The sequence below is a fragment of the Gopherus evgoodei genome, chromosome 2, assembly GCF_007399415.2.
Source record: "Gopherus evgoodei ecotype Sinaloan lineage chromosome 2, rGopEvg1_v1.p, whole genome shotgun sequence".
NCBI lineage: Eukaryota > Metazoa > Chordata > Testudines > Testudinidae > Gopherus > Gopherus evgoodei.
The window spans coordinates 272843487-272864777 of record NC_044323.1 but is presented as its reverse complement, the minus strand read 5'-3'; the positions used below and the strand labels follow the sequence as shown (position 1 = coordinate 272864777).

The following is a 21291-nucleotide window of genomic DNA, read 5'->3' as shown; positions in this document are numbered from 1 at the left end:
AGCTGACAATACTTGTTCAAACAATTCTGCACACATCAATACCCATGCCACAGCTGGATGTATGACCTGCAAGTTTGTGGTTCAGTCTCAAAAGCAAGGTCAGTTGAAGCAAACCATTGAACAGTCTTGATATCCAGTGGCTATGGGTGTTAAAATGAGTCCTCTTGGTGATATGATGTGAAGGGTCTTACAGTAACTCAACCCATGGCTATAACCAATGTGTTAACTCAGATGTTATATCAAGCTGCTGTTAAGTTGTGATCTACAGTTTGTCACATGAGTAGCAAAGACATATACTATATTTGTCAGATGCATGGAAAATAATAAAAGATCTATAGCTGAATGATTTCCTACCTAGAAGATAATGGAAACTATTCTTCCCCAGAGCTAACACTAAGTCATTGAGATACTACTTCAAACACTGCTGACAGACAGTTGCTTATATAACATGCAGTAAGACTCACCAAATTTTCCTTTGTAAATAGACATTAGTGTGTGGTTTTCAACAGCGTTATGGAGTAGTCTCCCCACTATGCAAAGACCCCATTGAAAGTAACTTAATTCCACTGAAATGAGTAGGGCAATGGTAATATTATGAAGCATTCTGAAATAACATCACTGATTCTCACACTCAAACTTGCCATATCTGGGGCTTGGGTCTTAAAAACAAACATGCGGCATGTAAGATAAAGAAGCAAGAGACTTTAAAAGTGTCCAGCACTCCTTTTCAGAAGTGCTCAGCAGCTGGTGTGGAGAATAAATGGGACTGATAGCAGACCATTTCTGAAAATCTGTCCATTCTAAGTACCTAAATGAGTGCTGGACGTTTCAGAAAATTAGACCCTTAATATTCATTTAAACGAATCTTCATGTGTTAAATTTTAGAGCAATCTCGAAAGTCCTCCCATAAATTTGGAGTGTTTTAATATATAAGAAATTGAGAGAGAGGCAATTCTGTGCAGAGGACATAAATTTGAGTTTGGAAGTAGATGTCCCTTCTAAAGTCTAGTTGTCATACTGGATTAAAGGATTAGTGCAGTAATAACACTTAAAAAAAAAAGAAACAAACAAACAAAAAACCTTCTTACAGCTTCAAAGAGGTTCCAGTGTCCTGTCTATGTAGGAAACTTGAGCTGACATACATACTCTGGTTTCAAACAGATGGATCTGATTGTTTTTCATAAGCCCAGGGCAGCCACAGCCTCTGTTGACGTCAGTGAGAGAAGCTGGTGCTTGGCACTTCTGCAGATCGAGCCCAAATGATTTTAAAAAGGACACCAGGATTAACTGGGAATCACATGCTCTACATATCAATGCCTATTGTGGAGTAATAGGCTCTATTATCATTTGTGGTTTTGATGGGAACAATACAGAAGCTCACATGTTGTTTAAAACTGAAAATAAGGGTTGATTCAAAACGTACATTTTTTCCGGACACCAGAAGCAATTAGTCCCTCTGTTAGTAAACTCCTGGTAAAACTACATCTTTCAGAATTCATCTGGTTTTGTATAGGAATTATAGGAAGAAGAAACAAATGTAAAGCATAGAATTTTGCTCGGTTGTGGCCACTGCCGAAACAAACAAGAGGACTGATTTCAGTAATTGAAGGAAAAACTCATATATATCTGTGCTGGCAACATGCATACAAAGTTTTAACCCTATAGCATTTTAAATGGCCAAAATATTGAAAATTTTAAAATGGCTTCATCAAGAGAATGCTGATGGAGTTCTGCACATACCTTACACTACCATACCACACAACCTTAACTGTCCCCTAGCTTCTCCAGTCTTTCCACATTGCCTTTACCAAGTGACTCATTCGAAACCTAGAAGAGTACCTTCCAGCCTTCCTACCTTCAGGGGCACTGGAACAATTTGTGTGTGTGTCTGTGTGTGTGTGTGCGCGCGTTGTGATGCACTGAACCAAACCGTAAACTTCGTACATAATGGAAATCACTTCAAGCTATGGGTGCAGGAGCACCCCTAAGTTCCAGCACCTATGTCTACCATATGCTCCCACAACTAAGTGTTGGGATGATGATTTTGTTTGGGGAAGATTATTCTCCCCCCATTCTGCTGACTGATAAATTTTCAGCTATGTAGAACAGCAGCAGAAAATGGCCCGTAATCCACAATATTTTCCAAAAGTACCTGTTAAATCAGATCTACTTAAGATTTATGCCCTATTAATTTTATGTAGATATTTCAACAAGAAATAGTCTGACTGCTGCTGACAAACTTCGGCCCCCAACTGGTTTCAAATACTTCCTATTTAAAAATTGAATAAAAAAAAATCAAAAGATTCAAAAGGTACTATGAAACTTCATACTGAAAACATATACTTAGGAAGAAAAACTTGAATATATGCTCTATTTTTAGCCCATGTCATAAAGCACCCTTAACCATGGAGTCACAAACAGCCTCCCCATAATATATTTTGGTGTCATAGCGGATACTCCTAGCCAGGAGAGTATAGATTTTGTCCCACTTGGGGGTCCCTCACCCCCAAGTGAGGGACTCCCTGTCTAATGCTTGCTTTATTAATGGACTCAGTTTCTTGCTTTATGAATGGTTTACAGTTTGAGTCAGTGTTATTGCTGAAACTTTTGTTTTTATAGTTTAATGCTCTACAGAAGCCCACTGAAAAAGCATTTCATCACTTTATTGGCCACTAACTCAATTTGTTGAGTAGAGTACACCTTACAGTACAGTAAAAAGAATCCTGCTGACTGTCATGTAGACTAATTGCGGTTCCTTTCCGTGCTAACTGCCCAGTTGAGCATGAAAATGTCATGCAGTTTTTAACTGCAAAGACCTGTTTTTGGGAAGTATTTGAAGCTCCCATAACTGGGCCTCTGGGATTTTATTTCTGCTAATGATTGCTTGATTATTATGGACTTAAAGCCAGGTGCAGTTCTTTGCAGGACATTATCACAGCATGCCGCTTACCCCGCCCCCCAAAGAGGAACTTTTTTTTTTTGAGTTAATTAGACTTTTGCTTCTGTCAACACCCAAGGTGCTTCTCCTTTTCCTTTCCGTTCATCTCCCTCTGCTGTAACAGGGCCGCTGAAGTTTCATTACTCAGAGTAGCACTAGTTTAAGCAATCACTCACCAGCCATTGATGGCCTGACAAATGTTGCCCTGTTTGTTATTCACGCAGTCCTGTCAGATTCCCCCTGGATCAGTACTTCTGGGTCCTGTAAAAGCAGATGCTTTGAGCTTCAAGAGGCTGAGCCCCGGGCTGCCGTTGTGACAACCTGTGCAAGAGCTACAACAGTTGCTGCTTCGACTTCGATGAACTATGTTAAAGATAGGTATGAGAGCTGTACTCCTCTGTATCTATATACTCTGCTTATAGCTGCTATGGACTAATGACACGGTCAGGGCATGCCTTACTCATCCCGTCTTTGAACACATTCAGCCTTTCTCAATGCTTGGTCCTTGCTTACTTACATTAATTTGTGCACTGGTCCGTGTATCTTCCCCAATTACTGGGTTTTCTTTGCCTCGGCCTTGGTTTCCAGGAAGCATCCTGCACCTCTATTTACGTTAGATCCCACCTAAAAAGTAAATCATATTACTGCAGTGCCCCATGTAAAAACACGAACAGTTATGCACACGGAGATACTAAAGTTTTCTCCTCTAGTTAGAACAGAAAGTAACTGTGGTAACTGAGATGTTGTCTTTCTCCCTAATAATGGTGAGTACTTAGGGAATTAATGTTCATTCTCATACTGTGGGTTTCGTGCCTGTACAGAGGAGTCCACACAGGTTAATGCACTGGTTAAGCCCTGACAGCATCAGTGGGATTTAACTGGTGCATAGATGTTGTGCAGGTCCTCTCTAGGCAGTGAATTGCGGGTGAAGGAGTGTGCTGGTTGCTATTACTTCAGACACCTATTTCCAGATGTCAGGGCATACACAGTCCACTGATGAAACCTTTCAGGTTCATTTAATTGGACACTAGGGGGTAGAAAGCATAGCACTATTGTTTTTTGTTGTTGTTAACTTGATACATGGGTGTGGACACTTTTAGAGAGGCTGTCTCTACTAACACCTTTTGGAAATCACACTTCCTCATGGCAGAGCATAAAGCTACTGTTTTGTTTCCTAAAATATTGTGTATGTATGTCAGTTATTCACTGTACCAAAAAACATGTAGCTGGATTGGTACAGAGATTAGGTTGATATAGGTACCCAGTCTTCTTGCCTTTGAAATCCTTCTTGTTACTTTAGTCTTTGGTGAAGAATTTCATTTATCTGAGCAACCAAAAGAGATGACTAGTGTTTCAAATGGAATCGGGAATATCCCCAATTTCCAGCACAAATTATTGCCCCACTTTTCCCGCTCCCCAATGCCCAATTTATTTCATTTATATGAAAATAATACTTCCATACACCTCTGAGCCAGGTCTGAACATTCTGACCTACCCAGACTTCCATAGGTCACCATATAACTTCAGCTGCTTGGTATCCGGGAAAGAGTGAGTTGATATGGTCTGGAAAATTGAACATAGCTCTGGGGGCTAGGAACTGGGTGTTGGCCTTGAGCTGTTCATGGTAGATGGGAAGCCTGGGGAGCAAGGGAGAGGTGCTGATCCGTGGGGCCTGCCAGTGGGCAGGAGGTGCTGGGGTGGGATGGGGGGAGCTAAAAAGGGGGTGCTGGTGGGTGCTTAGCACCCCCCATGGGTGCTCCAGCCCTGGAGCACCCACAGAGTCGGCACCTGTGCTGCTCAACTGGGACAGGCCTTCAGGACTGTTAATTATGTGGATGGCCTCCCCAGGATTAGAAAGGTCCAAAGGTCGCTTATAAGCCACCTTGCCCTGGACAGCAAGTTTTGTGCTGTGCCTTTTTGGGGTGCAGCACAGACTCTCATCCAATAAGCCAGGGGTCAGCAACCTATGGCACGTGTGCCAAAGACGGCACGTGAACCGATCTTTAATGGCATGCTCCTGCTTGCTGGGGTCCCGGCTGCCGGCCCTGCTCAGCCCACTGCCAGCCAGGACCCCAGCAGGCAGCAGCGTGCCATTAAAAATCCTGCCTGGCCCAGCCCACTCTTTTCTGCCTCCGCCCACCGCTCTCTCCTGCAGGGACAGGGGGCAGAAGCTTGGTCCTGCCGGCTACTGCTGCAGGGCAGCCTCCACCGGCAACCAAGCTCTCTTCTCCCCTTCCTTTTCCCCCCAGTCTGCTGGGTTCCTGCCCCATCTCCTCTCCCTCCCTGCGGCCGAACAGCTGATGCCCCTGGAGAGGGAGTGGCAGAAGCAGAGCAGGAACCGCAGCTTGCTTGCTGCTCTGGAGAAGAGGCAGGGATGGGGCCTTGGGGATGGAGGGTGGAATTAGGGCATATCCCCTCCAACCTCTTGCCGTGAGCCACTCAGGGCAGGGGGCTGGGAGCATCCAGCCCCCTGCCCTGTCTCCTGAACCCCCACCCCACTCTCTGTCCTGAGTCCTGCACCCCCTACATCCCCCAGGCCCCTGCCCTGACCTTTGTACCCTCCCACAACCCCAGTCCTGACTCCGGCACCCCCCACACATACCCAGCTCCCCCAAACCCCCTGCCCTGACTCTTGCACTCCAACATCCCCACCCTGAGCACCAAACGTAGCTCCTGCCCCACCCCATTCCCACCTGTACCTTTCACACCAAATGGGAGTTGTCCAGGTAAGCGTCCACACCCAAACCTCCTGCTCCAACCTTTAGCCCCCTCGTACATTCCAGCTCGTGGCCCGACTCTACAGCCCAGCCCTGTGCTCAGTGCACCCCCACCCTCACCTCAGTGCAGAGAGAGGAAGGGAACGGGCTAAAACCAGGGAGAAGGTAGGTACCCACTCTATGTGGGCAGGGCCGGGACCCCAGACCAGCAGCGGGCTGAGCAGCAGCGAGCTGAGCCGTTCAGCCCACTGCCAGTCTTGGGTCCCGGACGCCGGTCCCACTCAGGCCACTGCCGGTCTGGGGTTCTGGCTGCTGGCCCCTTGCCAGCTGGGGTCCCAGCCACAGGCCCTGCTCAGCCTGCTGCCGGCCTAGGTGAATGGAACCCCAGGCTGGCAGCGGGTCGAGTGGATCGGCTGCGTAAGATCAGAATTTTAATTTTAAATGAAGTTTCTTAAACATTTTGAAAACCTTGTTTATTTTACATATGACAATAGTCTAGCTATATCATATATAGACTTGTAGAGAGAGAGCTTCTAAAAACGTTAAAATGTATCACTGGCACGCGAAACCTTAAACTAAAGTGAATAAATGAAGACTTGGCACACCACTTCTGAACGGTTGCCGACCCCTGCAATAAGCTTTGATAAAGGGGCTCCTTCTATCTTCGTATCTCATGTGTCGAGGAGCTTGGCATAAGTAAAAGCCCCAATTGCATGCCATGTTGCTCCCATTTACGTCCCTCCATAGACGTAATGGTCATTGAATATAGTGGATTCCTAAAGCTACTAGTAGTGTGTGTGGTGGGTGTGGGGGTGGTGTATATGAGACGTGCTAATATTCATAACTTATGCTCCAGATCCCTCACCTTATCCTTCGTTCGGGGGTTAGTGGAGAAGGGAAGAGAAGTTCCTTAATAATATTTTAGCGATGCTTCTGCTGGTATTAAGTTTGGAAAGTGGCTTAAATGACCAGATCAGAGAGTAAGAATGGGGAAGCACTCAAAACTTCACACTCGTCTATGGCTCACATCTTTTTTTTGTTTATAGTTAACCTATTGATTTCAAACACTGTGCAGATCACAGACTTCCAAAGCCAACGGTAATGATTGGGCTAACTTTACTGGGATGGTCAACTGAGTGCTATGACTCTTTTTTAAAAATATCTTCTTTAATGTTTTCACTTACCGTGTGAATATTTTAGCTCGAGGCTGGGAATGTACCAAAGATCGCTGTGGAGAGGCAAGGAATGAAGAGAATGCCTGTCATTGCTCTGAAGACTGCTTGACAGAGGAGGACTGTTGTACTAATTATCAAGCTGTATGCAAAGTACATATTTCTGTCACTTTTATCTATCCTGAACTGATAGAGGCAGCCCTGTGGGTAATGCCAAGTTTTTTTTTTGTTTTTTTTGTTTTTTTTTGTGAAAGAGCCTCCATCCTGCCACTCCCCCACACCATACACATTTCATTTTCCGTTCTTTTGGGGATGAGGGGGCAGTTTTAGTTTCTTGTGCCCTAGGCTCACAGGTGCTGTCAGCTCTGTGGAAGCAGTGTGTTTCGGATTTGGTGATGGTGGGAATGCTTTGTGTCAGTTGGAAGTGATACTGACAGGCTGAGTGAGAAGGAAAGGATTCTGCATGCTGAGATGGATTCTAAAACACCTTTGCAGTGTATTGTAAAACAAAAACAAATAGTTTAGATGTGCTCAATTGTATTATGATAAATACAGTACTGTTTCGTAGCCTCAATAAGGACCACAGCTTAGCTTTGCGGGGTGTTCCATTTAAAACAAACCAAAACCCAAACCATAAGAGTCTCTGTCCTGAAGCACTTGCATCTTGTCTTACATCAAAATAAAAGAGATTCATGGTGTGAGGACAAGGGAAGGGTGATAGGAACACATGACTACCTAGAGTAGGTACACCCAGGATTAGATGGTCTCTTTGTGTTCTCTTAAATACAGGTAACTCTGTTTTTAATGGAAATAGCTTCAATAATCATTACCACAGTAGGGTAGTGAGTGGGCTGTGAAGGCTTAAATATAAATATGTGGAGATACACCTATCTCATAGAGCTGGAAGGGATCCTGAAAGGTCATTGAGTCCAGACCCCTGCCTTTACTAGCAGGATGAAGTACTGATTTTTGCCCTGGATCCCTAGGTGGCCCTCTCAAGGATTGAGCTCACAACCCTGGTTTAGCTGGCCAGTGCTCAAACCACTGAGCTATCCCTTCCACCATTCCATAGCAATCTTGATCCTGTTGGAACATATCCTGCCTTGTGTAAGTCTACCTCCTCTGTCTGAGTGAGTCTTCTGGCCTTGCTTCAATAAGCTTCTGCATGATTCAATAGGCTTTACCCAGAGATCAATCTCAGTTGATGCTTAGCCTCCACGACTACTCACTTTCAGAAAAGGGTTTTTCTTTGGAATCTTTGTTTTCTTCCCCACTTCCTTTCTGCGAAGCAACTCCATACGTTCAGAAGGCGAGGAGGATAGTTCAGATACATACCAGCATAACTGAGTGCAGAGACTACTTCCTCATCTCCAGTTCTGCAGTGGGGAAGGAAAACTAAATATGCCTCCTCCAGTAAGTTTTAGCAGATTGCATTCTTCCCAACTCTGAAGAACCCTAGCAGATTAATTGTGGTTAAATGCTGGGTGTAGTTCCCGGTTCCTGCCTTTTGAGGTGCCTTTCCTTAGAAAGATAGGACAGAACAAGTAGTTAAAGCCATCCCTTCTTTTAATGTACATAGAATATAGTCTTCATTTAGCCAGCCAATAGCAAAGAGCTCTGTGACCATGGCACTGTTACAGGAGTGACCTTTCCATAAGAACAGCATCTCCATATTATTGGTCACAAATTTACTTTACTTTTACTATTAAATGTGCACTCTACTTCTTGTAAAGAGCAAGAGTCCTGTGGCACCTTATAGACTAGCAGATGTATTGGAGTATGAGCTTTTGTGGGTAATACCTACCTTGTCAGCATGAACACAAGGGAGGCTTGCCAACTACAAAAGCAGTTTCTCCTCTCTTGGTGTTCACATCTCAACTGCTAGAAAAGGGCCTCACCCTCCTGATTGAACTAACTTCATTATCTCCTACTGATTCTTGCCTGCATACTTATACCTGCCTCAGGAAATTTCCATTATTCACCCACTAAAGCTTAAGGTCCAATACATCTGTTAGTCTATAAGGTGCCACAGGACTCGTCGTTGCTTTTTACAGATCCAGACTAACACAGCTACCCTTCTGATTTTAATTCTTGTTCCACTCAAACACATACTTCACATCTCTTGCCTATGCCAAGATCTCCTTCTTGAGTTCCTCTGTTTCTCTTGCTTTCCCTTATCAGGGCCAAATGGAATGCTGCTGTTCAAATTGTATTCTGTGCATCTGCTTTTTTTTAATTGAGGAAGTACAATTCTTTTTAATAACACCAATGTCATAAAGCAAGTAGCAGTGTCTGATGATCTGACTTTCTTCTGTCCTGTAACAGTACAAAGTGTGTCCCAGGTCTCAATGAGTGTGCAGTGGAAACAGTAGCAAAAATGTAGTGGAAAATAATTGACTCCACAACCTAACACTGTGGTCACGCAGTGTTCAAAAGGGGATCAGTTCCAGCTTGGCTATGAAACTAAATTTGTTAGCAATTATACTTTCGTACTGGTTGCTGCTTTTGTGCTCTAGAACTTCCAAATGTTCAAACCATGTGAAAAACTTGCACATAGGATCAAGAGGAAACCCCTTTACTCAGATTTTTAAGTCATGCTTTTAAACAGATGCTAATTGGTACTTCAGATGTTCTTGTTGAACATTGGCATGTAATCAGCACATTCATACTGTTGCCTAGGAGAGCAATGGGTGTAAAAACATGTTGCTCACAAGTATGACAGTATGAACCTGTTGTGTGTCATATGGGTGGGTTTTTTTGGTAGTCTGGTACAATTGTAACTGTTTTGACAATTGTTCTAAAAAATGATGACATTCCTTTCCATGTAGGAGAAACTCACTGGGTGGATGATGACTGTGAAGAGATAAAATCTCCTGAATGCCCAGCTGGTAAGTGCATTTTATTTTGAAGTTGTGGGGAAAGACATGTTAAGAGCTGACTAAATTGTAGCCACTGGCTATAGGTTGATAAACTTGCCCACTTCACTCACTTATGCATGCACCTGAACCAATACCCAATTAATTTAGTGGAAGTCTTTCCTTTGACTTCAATAAGCATTGGATCAGACCTGATACGAGCACCCTCAGGCCAATTTTCTTTAACATTACATCCAAAGGTACCTGTCTTGTACAGTATTTAAAAACAAATAAGGTTCAGTGGCGCTGGAACACTTTTTATAGTGGCAGTGCTGAAAGCCAGTGGAAAACTGTAAAGCTGGTGTCCCCAAACTTTTTTTACTTCACCCCTCCCCTGCCCCCAGAGCTGAGGCCAGAAGCAGGGCTGTGTTCTGGGATAGGGGACTTGAAGAGGGGCCAAGGTGCCTGAGCATGGGGCCCTGAGTAAAACTTGTAGCCCCTCCCCCGCACCCATAGTTCCCAACACTTATGATTAGATTCTGAAACTTAACTGAGTTAGAACCATGATTCAGCGAGATATTTAAGCATCTGAATAGCGTTAAGCATATGTGTGGTCTCATTGACCCCAATGAGACTGTTTCAGGTGCAGCGGAAAGTCCCTAAAAGTGTGGGGGCCACCGGTGCCCGAACTCTGGCCCTGTCCCCATGCTGCTCCTTCTCTCTGAGGCCCTACCCTTTCCTTCTGTCGCTCCTCCTTCTGGCCAGTAAAAGTGAGAGGGATGGACCCCTGTTCTGGCATCCCTGGACTTTTCAGATGTTTAAAATTAAGCATGTGCCTTAGGTAACTTGCTGAATCAAGGTCTAAATTTAGATGTAGCATCTAAATATGGGGACTCTTTCACAGAAATACTGAGCATCCACAGCTCCTATTTATTTAAGTGGGAACTATGAGAGCTTAAGACTTTAGGTACCTAAGAATGAGTTCACTGTGAATACCTAATATTGGGCACCTACGTTTGAAGAAGTTGCTCTCCCTGCCTCTGCATGAGCTTTGAGATACTTATACATCCTGGCTGTGTTTGCATCTCAAGAGGAGCAATGTAGCCATTTGTTCTATGAAAGAATAACAAAATGAGTACTCCTCTTCTTTACCGTGTTAGAGCAGCTGGTCTCTCTCACATGCTGTATGTGGACATTAAACGTCCTGTGACCCTTGCTCTTTACAAAAACAGAAAAGATTTATGCTTGTGGTATGTGTGGTTTTTGTTTTGTTTTAATTGCAATTATATGTCTGTAAAATGTATGTATCTGACCGTATTCCTCTTATTCAACCCTTTGTACGTAACTTACCTTCTTAGATTTGTAAACTCTTCTGGACAGGGACCTTGTCTGTTATGAGCCTTTATAGTACCAGCGCAATAGGAACGTGAGCCTGATTTTGGACTTCTGGGTGTTACTGAAATATAAATATTACTAAACTATACTGATCTACTAACTCTAAAATTTATGAAGTTCTAACTGTGTAGTGTTTTAAACTTTCATAGTCAACCAAATGAGTGTACGAAATAGTTTGAAATACTCATTTCAACTCTGGTATGTAACCTACCCCTTTGTTTCAGTTTTGTTCGCCTCCTTTGATACTCTTCTCTGTCGATGGCTTCCGTGCATCATACATGAAGAAAGGGCAGTAAGGTCATGCCCAACATGAAAAACTAAGTAAGTAAAATCTGTTTTTATTAGAACAAACAAACAGGGCAATCTCTTGTTCCATATTGTTTTCATGTTTATATAGCACCATAAACCAACAAGGTGCTGGGCAGTAGAAGAGCTGCATCAAACACAGCTGGCTTTCTGGCCCTAAGGTCTAACAATCTAAAGGCCTATCTTATTCCCAATGAAGTCAAATGGCAAAAGTCCCATTGGCTTAAATGGTGTGCAATTTGATTAGCCTGAAAGACAGGCTGGAGCAGTGCAGAACAATAATATAAGAATGGCAGAAGTGCATTGTTTTTTTTGGGAGAGTCTCCCAGAACAGGTGCAATTTTTTTTATGTTTATTAGCTAAACAAACTGATCTTGAATTCAACACGTTGTAGCAGCAACTGTGTGCACTATTGTATGCGAATGGGAAGTCTGGTGAAAATTTTCCTGTGACAACTCTGGAATTACAGTTTCAGACTGATTTAATACTGTGTGTTTGTCACCTGAAACTAGCATGAATTTTCTGGAGTTACTTTACTGCCAATATGGGCAAACTTGGAGTGAAATGACCTGAAGGACTAATTAAAGGGAAGCACTTCTTTCTTTCAATCTACCTAGTTTTAACATCTATTTGTACGAGGGAAAGTTTTGTCATGTTTTAGGCCATGTGTGTCTATTTAATATGTGTGCTTTAGCATTTTGGACTCTGTGCTTAAGCCGTAGAGTCGTGTTTATTTAAATAAGGTTAAAAAATGTTTCTTGATATATGTTGATTAATCAAAGGTCTTACTATATTTCTGCCTTCAGTGTATGATAGTCCCACTTTTTAAACACTTGTATTTTCTGTTGTACTTTCAGGATCATGTGGAACACATTCTCCCTATATGAGACCTGTATATCCTACAAAAACCTTCCCTAACTTGTACACCCTGGCTACTGTAAGTCTTTGAGGGGGATTTCTTGAATATAATTAAAGGGACTTGCACATCACTTACAAACTTGGGAATTGTGAGGGAGGAATTTTTTTTAAATAAAAACTGGTTAACATGGTCAGTAACTTTTTTTGTATTGGAGTGGAGGAAGCATCAAAGTACTTTAAGATTCTTAGATAAAATGTGCAGTATAAATGCAAAGCATTTATTATAGCCTGCTGCTTTTTTTCCCCTGTCCGCTCCTGTAATGAAGTAATTCATACTCCTATTCTGTAACTACAACTTATAGTTCTTATGGAAATAAATCACAAGAACAGACCCTCAGTTGATGTAAATCTGTGGTGGTGGTGTTTTTTCCCACTGAAATTAAGTCAGTGGAACTATGCACATTTACACCAGCTTATTATCTGGCCCACATATTTGATGATGGTCATGGTGTGAGTGCAGGGCTATGAACCAGGAACTCCTGTGTGTTAATGACAACTTTGGCATTAATTCCCACTGTGGCTTTGGATGCAAGTCACTTAGCTGACTTGCCTCAGGTCCTTCTTTTTCATGCTAGGAATAATACTTACTCATCTCTCAGGAGTGCTCAGGATTAAGTTACACTTGCTAAGCAATCTGAAGGTAAAACATGATATTTAAATGCTAACTATATTATTATTTATTTATTAATTATTGTCACCAAAGGATCACTGAATGTCCCCAGAATATTTTACAAAGATGAACTGAAAGTACTGCTTTAAAAGATCTTTTAATCACTTATTTTCTTACTTCAGTGGCAAAAATGTATTTCACCCAGTATGAAAAAACTTTAATGTGGCTAACTGCTGAAGTACCTGTGCTTTAAGACAAGATCAGGGTATGCAAATTATCTCATACTGCTTTAATGAATATCTATGGTACTAGACTTTTTTTTTTATCTTAAAACTAAAATCTCTTAATTCAGGTGAAGATTACAGGCATACCCAGTTTCCATTCTTAAAGAATTTACTGGTATTTGTGGATAACTCTGCACTACTGCATTTTACATGTACTAAAGGTTCACTAATTAATCTACTTTTGCACAAAGGGACTCTATCCTGAATCACATGGAATTGTTGGCAATTCAATGTATGACCCCGTATTTGATGCCAGCTTCAGTCTTCGAGGGCGAGAGAAATTCAATCACAGATGGTGGGGAGGTCAACCAGTAAGTTTCAGACTTTTTTCCCCTCCCTCTGCTTTGGAATACAGCAATAATAGTAGCAATAAAGTACATCTGTGAACAATTTTAACCTAATCTCCTGACCATCTGGCCAGCTTCTGTCATTTTAATGTAACTTTTTGAGTTGGCTCTCGCTTTTCAGAATAGTAAAACCATTGATTATGCAACATGGCTCTTGCTGATAAGTATAAACTAGATGTAGTTAGAATCATCTTGTTTTAGGCAGCACAGTTTTAACTCAATCAGTATATTTTCAGAGTGTGGCGCATGTCCAAAGTATATGTAATTCTGTTCTCAGTGTAGGGGAATGCCTAGAAAAGTGATACTAAGTACTGAGGGCTCGAGAGCCACAGTGGCTTTTTAATGTGTATCCTGTGGCTCTTTGCAGCATGTGATATTAAAACACTGTGTGATTAATAATAACCACTTGGTACTATGTTCCAAAATAACACTTGGTCAGTCATTGTCTGTGAGAAGAATATGTGTGTCTATATGTGTATGAAATAGTAAATGAAATAATGAATTCACACTATTGTGACTCTTTCTTTTTTGGGAATGTGATAGCCACTTTTTGCTACTGCAGTCTGAGTATCCCTGGACTAGATCTCTAGATGTCCCTTATGGCCATACAGTTCTATGATTTTTATAGTATTTCCCTTTAATTTACTCTTACAAGTTTGTCAGGTTTTTAGTTCTGTTATAAAATACATACACAGACTTAGATAAAAACATATACTCTTGTTGGAAGGTTGTAACACAGTGCTACTTTTATTTCTAGAATTCAGAACGATAATACACAAGTACCCCAGAATCAGAGAGAGAGTGAACAGGCTGCCTCCCTAAGGCAGTGAGACAAAACTCATCTTGCTACCTTTAAATGGACTTAGAGTAGCAGCCGTGTTAGTCTGTATCCGCAAAAAGAACAGGAGTACTTGTGGCACCTTTAGAGACTAACTAACAAATTTATTTGAGCCGAAGAAGTAGGCTGTAGCCCACCCAAAGCTTATGCTCAATAAATTTGTTAGTCTCTAAGAGCCCCAAGTACTTCCTGTTCTTTTTATTTCAGACTGGCTCTTCTTTCACACTTTTTTTTCTACAGAGCCCTCTGGCCTATGAGCAGGACCAGGAAAACCCCCTCCCCCAACTTCAAAAAGTGATAACTTGCAAAGTCCAACCCAGTCTTCAATACAACACAAGTTCTGGTTTTGTGTGTGAGGCTGATGAAACGTAACATCTCTCACACACACTCTCTACCAATGTAAGAGCAAAGGGACAGTTATAATCACCTATTCTGATCTCCTGCATAACACTTCCCTGAATTAATTCATGCTCCAGTTGTAACAAGATCATATCTCCCAAGAAAAACATCATATCTTGAATTTTAAACTAGCCTTGGACCTTCACCCGAGCCAGTAGTTCTTTCAGCTGTAAGGCTGTAGTTTTCAAAGGGACCTCAAAGCAGTTATTTTGCATTGAAATTCAATGAGAATTAGGTGCCACCTAAACATTTTGCCACCAATTCTTTTTAATTCCAAAATGGGAAAAATTGTACAAGACAGGGTCTGGCTTTATACAGTGCTTGAATATGAAAGGCCACTTAAGTGCTGTAGATTGATTTAGCACTGTAGATGCACATCACCTGCTGTGTTGAGTGGGATAGGACCGACTATTTCTTGCAAACGTTGTCCCAGAATATTGTTACTGGCAATAAAAGTGGCGAAGACTCGAGTCTAAACACAGGGCCATGAGAAATGGTAGTGACATGATTATGGGGGAGTTATGGAACAACTGGTGTCCTAACGGAGTTAAACTCTCAGATGGCATTGGCTGGTGTTGCAAAACACTACTGAGGATACTGAAATAATGTGATTGATCTAGAGAAGTTTAAAAAAAAAAGCACGAATAAATTAAAAAAATTGAAAGCCTACCTCTAAACTTATAAGGAGGGAAAACGCCAAACCACAGATACTCAATGAGGAAGGAGAGGCTTGTGAAAGCAGTAACCCTGACAGAGGACTCAGCAATGGAGAGGGTGGAAAATAAGGATGGGCAGAATAACCCAAATGACTTCGTCCACATGTACAAAGGCATTACATAAGCAAGGTGGAAGGGACCCTTTCTGCCTGCCACTGGTGAGGTCACCAGATATCAAATACAATTTTGGATACCTCAGAGTTTTTTAATCTTTTTAGCAAACTCAAGGAAATTTAGAGAATAGCCAGCAAATACAAATGGTGAAAGATGTTGCGAGGAAAGATATCCTACAACTCTATATAAGTAACCAGTATTCTATAGTTTAGTCCTGCTCCCATCTAGAGTCAGCCTACTGCATTTTCTAAATATTTGGTGGATGTAGAACTCAATGACGGAGCTGAATTGTTCAAGGTGGTAGAGTGAAATTAGGAATAAGAAAGAAAAACTAAATGTGTGTGTGTGTCAGGGCAAGCTTCCTGAGCATTACATGCTTTAGATTATGGAATTATGGGGCAGGGTGACTTGAATTGTGTATGGTTCAGAAATAACCTATTCTGGGTGGAATGGTAGGGTCGAGAATTGGTTCACTGCAGGCTTTGGATGATTGTGTAATAATTATCATTAAAAAGTTCACTTTGGTGATCAGCATCTCATGGGAACACACACAGATCACCCTGTGAAATCAGTGGGATTTGACAGATAACTTGTCTCTTATTTCCAAGGGAGTATTTATCGGAAGGTAACTTGAGGGCATGTAAAAAGAAACTGTATGCAAGTTTTTGTAAATACTTCAGGGCATACAGTAAGTAGCATTTAAAACCTGATCATGTGAATTTCAGCAGCCTCGTTCTCAGAGTACTGAAAACAAGATTTTTATTATTATTATTTATAAAAAGGTGGCACTTGGTACCATCTGTGTGCAGATAAAATCTCTTACCCCTAGCTGATATCCACATAGAAATAGTGGGCATCTTGGTCAGTGATCTCAAAGGAGAACTAAAAAACTGATTCTTGATGCTCGCAGTTCCCTTCTCAGTGTTTTGACATCTAGTCTAACCATAAGAACAAATCTAAAATGTCTCTTAACCAGTAATCAAAGCCTTACTCGTTGTTGAAAATACTGATCAGATGGTGTATTTTTCTTGTGTAGAATAGTTTATATGGTCTATCAACCATGCAAATCACACATAGCCTTGTCAGTAGACTAGTCCCTTCCTTCCCTTATCAACCAATGCATTTGCTAAACTACAGGAATAAGTTGTCTAAAAAATCAAATAGAGAAATGAGTAATAAAAATGAAAAGTGTGCTGGATCTCCAGGACCTATGGCAGGATTTTGTCGTGGGCCAGAGAAATTTGCCACTGTTTTGGAGTCTCTCTTGGGAGAGGATAAACCCTTCTGGATGACTTCTATAATCTTAAAAGCTTCATTTTCAGTGTACAGCACTGATCTTTTTTTAATGAAGCTCAAAATCTTCATTCAATGCCAAATCTGATTTGTAGAAGTTTTTAAATTTCCTGTTTTTTCAGGCGTAAACTCAAATGGGTGAATACCATTTATCCTGCAGTGAAGGAATCAGTAGGCACATGCTTTCTTCCAAAAAGGCATTGTACTTTTCCAACTTTTGTCCACTAACTTTTAAATCATGGCTGTATTAAAAACCGCAGTACACCGCATAGGCTCTTTTTTTTTTTTTTTGTAGCGTTTCTGGCCATTAGCCTGGATTTGTCCCCTGTGTCATGGCTGGCTGGCTTTTTCTGAAGTTTTACTTTCACTTTAAATTGAGACTAGAAGCATTTAACAATTCTTGGGTTGTGTGTTTTTTTAACTTGAAGTAAGAGTTCAAAAGGGCCTGGTGAGAAGCCCTGAACTGTGCTGCTGGCCAGCTGAGGCTCCAAAAGGAACATCATGTTCCTAAACCGCCTCCTTGCTCTTAGCTGCTGTATATTAGTCACTGAAATACATGTTGTTGCGTCTTAATGCTGTGTTATAGTCCCTAGACATTAGGCCCAAGTACTACACAGATTAGAAATATGTCAGTTTCAGGCTATATAGCAAGTACTACATCTAAGCAATCTCTATTTTTGAAACAAATCAGATTTGCCTCTGTTTAATAGAATATGTTGTATTGGCTATCAAAGGATCAAGCTCAGGCTAGCAGGGACTGGGAGTATGGAGGCAGCTGGAATATTCCCTGAGGGAATAGGGAGATCATAGTTTACTCAAATAGTCTCTTGCAACCAGCCTAGGAACAGTATTGATTAAAAGGAGAGAGATGGGGATCTGCAGGAAGCTGCATCCAGCCTTTCTATTTTAAAAGGACTGTCAATCGTTTTTTTTTTAAAATGATATTTTTCCTGTTACTTCATGGTCAATAGGGGGAAAATGGATATCCATAAGAATTTAATTCCATAAGCAACATTTTTGGCTTTAAATTGGCAAATCCACCATGTTTGTCTGACCCTGTCTCAGCCAATTACTAGGTAATAGCTTTCTGCACCCAAAAACATCTGACTGTGCCAGAGGGCAATTGTGCTAAACTACTCTTAGTCACATAATTATCTCAATCAGATAAAGGGTGCATGGTTGGGAAGGGTTTAATGTATCTACTACCAAAAGTAAAATATACATATGAAACAGCTCTGGTTTTAATTCTACATAGCTGTACCAAATTGAATGCATTTATTTACCTCAGAAACCTGTAAGTTACTGTGCAATCTTCCCTCCTCCCCTCCCCCTTCCCATTTTCTTAATGAGAAAGGGATTTCCCATCCAGGCTTTGCCCTCTCCTCAACCACAGATGGTGTATACAGTACCTCTGCTTCTGACCAGAATTTCCCTCCTTGGCCAGCTTGCAGAAGAAGTGTTTGTACAGTGATCCCACAAGAGCCAAAATGCAGTGCATTTACTTTATATTGGCCTTGGCCTAGGATGTGCTTTGCTCGTTATTTCATTAATGCAACAAATACTGGGCAAGCTTATGAAGCGATTTGGAACTTATTTTTCCACAAAAGATTAAAAGTAGATAGATGTTGCACTTTGCTGGCTTTCATAATCTAGTCCAGGAGCCATGCAATTGATTTTCCTTGTAATAATGTACATACACAAAGGCAGTATTGTCTAGCAGTTTGACCAGGAGACCGGGAGTTCTGATGGGCTCCTAGGTTCTGTTCCTGGGTGCTGACACTGATATCCTGTGTAATGTTGAACAATTCGCTTAACCTCTTTGTGTCTACCTTTTAATAAAAGGAAAAGAGGTATTTAATTCAGAGGTATTTAAAGGCATTAAAGTATTTTGCATGTTTACAGTGTGATATATTATCTTCTCTACTGGATTTGGGTACTGGCTGTTGCACTAGAGCTGAATCTTTGGGTCCTTAATACAACAGACTTTTCTGCACTGGAGAAATTAAACATAATCTAATTCTTGTGATATACAGTTAATAGGGAATACTGGATTAATGTTGGAATGTTGTTCCTCTCCCCTCTGTGCTAGTAGGGCACTTTAATATTGTAGACCTACTATAGCTTGCAAGACAGGCTGTGGTGTGGGTGATATAAGGTACCTGCATGTTACATAATATGGTTTCCACTAGCAGCTAAAACTGATGTATTTACATATAGCAAATAAATGACTTAAACTCACAAATGGTGCTGTCAGGGAAACCTCCATTCCCCTTAGGCCTGAGGCCTAATGAGCAAAGCTATGGAGCAGCAGCTAAGCTTGTTTATCTGTACAAAGGGCATGCAGGGGCAGACAGAAAATGTGGTCAGGGCCCAAATAGGGGGAACTGAAGCTGGAGAAGGGAACTAGGTGGTAAGATAGAGGGTCCCAAGGCATGCCAACTTCTGGACGGCTGTCTTTGTATAACCAGACCGCAACGAAAAGTGTATAGAACAGTCAAACTGCAGACTTGACAATAACAGGGAAAAAACTGTAATGGGAAAATTAAATGGTCAGCCTGCTTGTTTTTGATATTATATCCCAATAAGGCAATAATGTGTGTAACCAGAGTGCTATGTTTTGTGGTTTTTAACCTTTATCAGCTTGGTAAGATTTGTAGAATAGCAAGCGAGCAGCATGCCGCTCTTGCGTGGGGTCATGCTGTCTCTCCCTGGCATATATGCTTGTATGAAATAAAGGAGTCTCGGGCTGTCTGATCTAAAATCAATCGTGTGGTCAATTTTCCACAACAGTGCGACCTTGCAAAACCCAAAAACAGCAAACTTTGGGATAACTGACCTGAACAAACATGCCAGCCAGAGAGGATTGTAAAATACATTTAATTTTATAGGTACATACAGGAAACTTGAGGTTTATATACTTTAAAGTTGTGACTCGAACCAGCACGGGAGGACATTCAAAGATAACCCCTTATGCTTTGTCCTCAACTCTTGCTGTCTGGAGGGAGGGATAGGATAGGATGTCTGCCTTATTTCTTGTTGTCAGTGGCATTTAGGATAAAATCATTCGTAATGTCAATTTAATTATATTGTGTTATCCATTGCAGGAGGGGAATTATATTCTGCTCTTCAGGGCAATGAATTCAGTCATATATGTCTGCTTCAATACTAAACTTAGTTTGGTGTTTAATATTAACCTCTGCATCTATATGACTGACCATGCAATCTCCCCTCAGATGCCCTGAAATATTGCATCCAATTTTTTTGTTGCTGTTGTGGATCTGGGCATGAAATGCATGACAGCACAGCTTTTTCCTTTTAGTTCTACAAAATAAACCAAAGTTAGTTTTTCAAATGATCCTCTAATATTTTACGTTGGTTGTAGCACAGAGCTAAATTTATGTTACAATGGTCGTGACGGTAGTCGGCCAAGGATAAGAAACTGATGTGAGACCCGCTTCCCCTTTCCATAAGGAGTCAGTTCAAATATTGACTGTATGGGTAGTTAGTCTTTAATGACTTCTGAGTGCTCATTGTTGAGGAGGAGTTGGACTAATTTCAGATCTGAGTCCATGTTCCAATACCAATATAATTGGTGAGACTGCAATGTTAGGTAGGCATGGAGGCAGAAATAGTTTCTCTGTGATGGGACAGGTTTGCTCAGTACCAGTGTAGAGAAGCTTGGACTGCACTGCCCCTGCTACCTTTGTATCTATTCACAGAACAGTTACAAGGTAGAGGATTTAACCTGCTGGGCTGTCTCTTGTCACATCTTAAACTCAGTCCTGTAAGGCTGTTAAATGTAGAAGTCCCATTGACTTCAGTGGGCGTCTCTCACACACAGGGTTTTCAGAACCAGGCTTCACGTGAGCAATAACACTGAAAAGTAGACAGGTCTTGTACATTAAGTCTCCTATTCCAAGCAAACTGGTGTTCACAGAACATTCCCTGATCCGAGTATGCCACTCAGCAGGACTTTTGTAAAGACGATGGGCAAAAAGGATCAGAATAAAACCAACTATCAACCTCTCAGCTAATATGCAGGATGCCTTGGCAAAGTGTGCCAGTCTTAATCATTAGTCTGTCAAAGCTACTTGGTCGAAGGAGGGTGTCTCTCTTGGTGCGTGTGCTTAGAGTCACTACCTAGAAATAGACAAGGTCATGGTTAGATCAGCAGTAATCATAGCTAGGATTGGCAAAAAAAACTTTTAGCTACTGTTGGAGGACTTGATCTTTATTTTTTGCGGCCAACAATAGGCAGGTGTAACCACTTGTTTTGGACTGCAAATAAACAGTAAAGAAACGGAAAAATTGAGAGAGAAGGTTTTGGAGGCATTGTGGGTGCAGGCATCAACTATGGAGCTTTTCAAGGGGAGAAGTGGATTGAAAGGA

At 41.5% G+C, this 21291-nt stretch overlaps 1 protein-coding gene across 1 annotated transcript in view; it reads left to right on the top strand.

Moving 5' to 3' along the window:
• Positions 1-21291, top strand: part of ENPP2 (ectonucleotide pyrophosphatase/phosphodiesterase 2) — a 70497-nt gene that overhangs the window by 4454 nt on the left and 44752 nt on the right. The window contains 9 exon segments of the mRNA XM_030553745.1: positions 3163-3234; positions 3237-3305; positions 4749-4760; positions 6856-6980; position 7541; positions 9656-9716; positions 11301-11398; positions 12241-12320; positions 13387-13506. Coding sequence (XP_030409605.1) covers positions 3163-3234; positions 3237-3305; positions 4749-4760; positions 6856-6980; position 7541; positions 9656-9716; positions 11301-11398; positions 12241-12320; positions 13387-13506 — 638 coding nt within the window.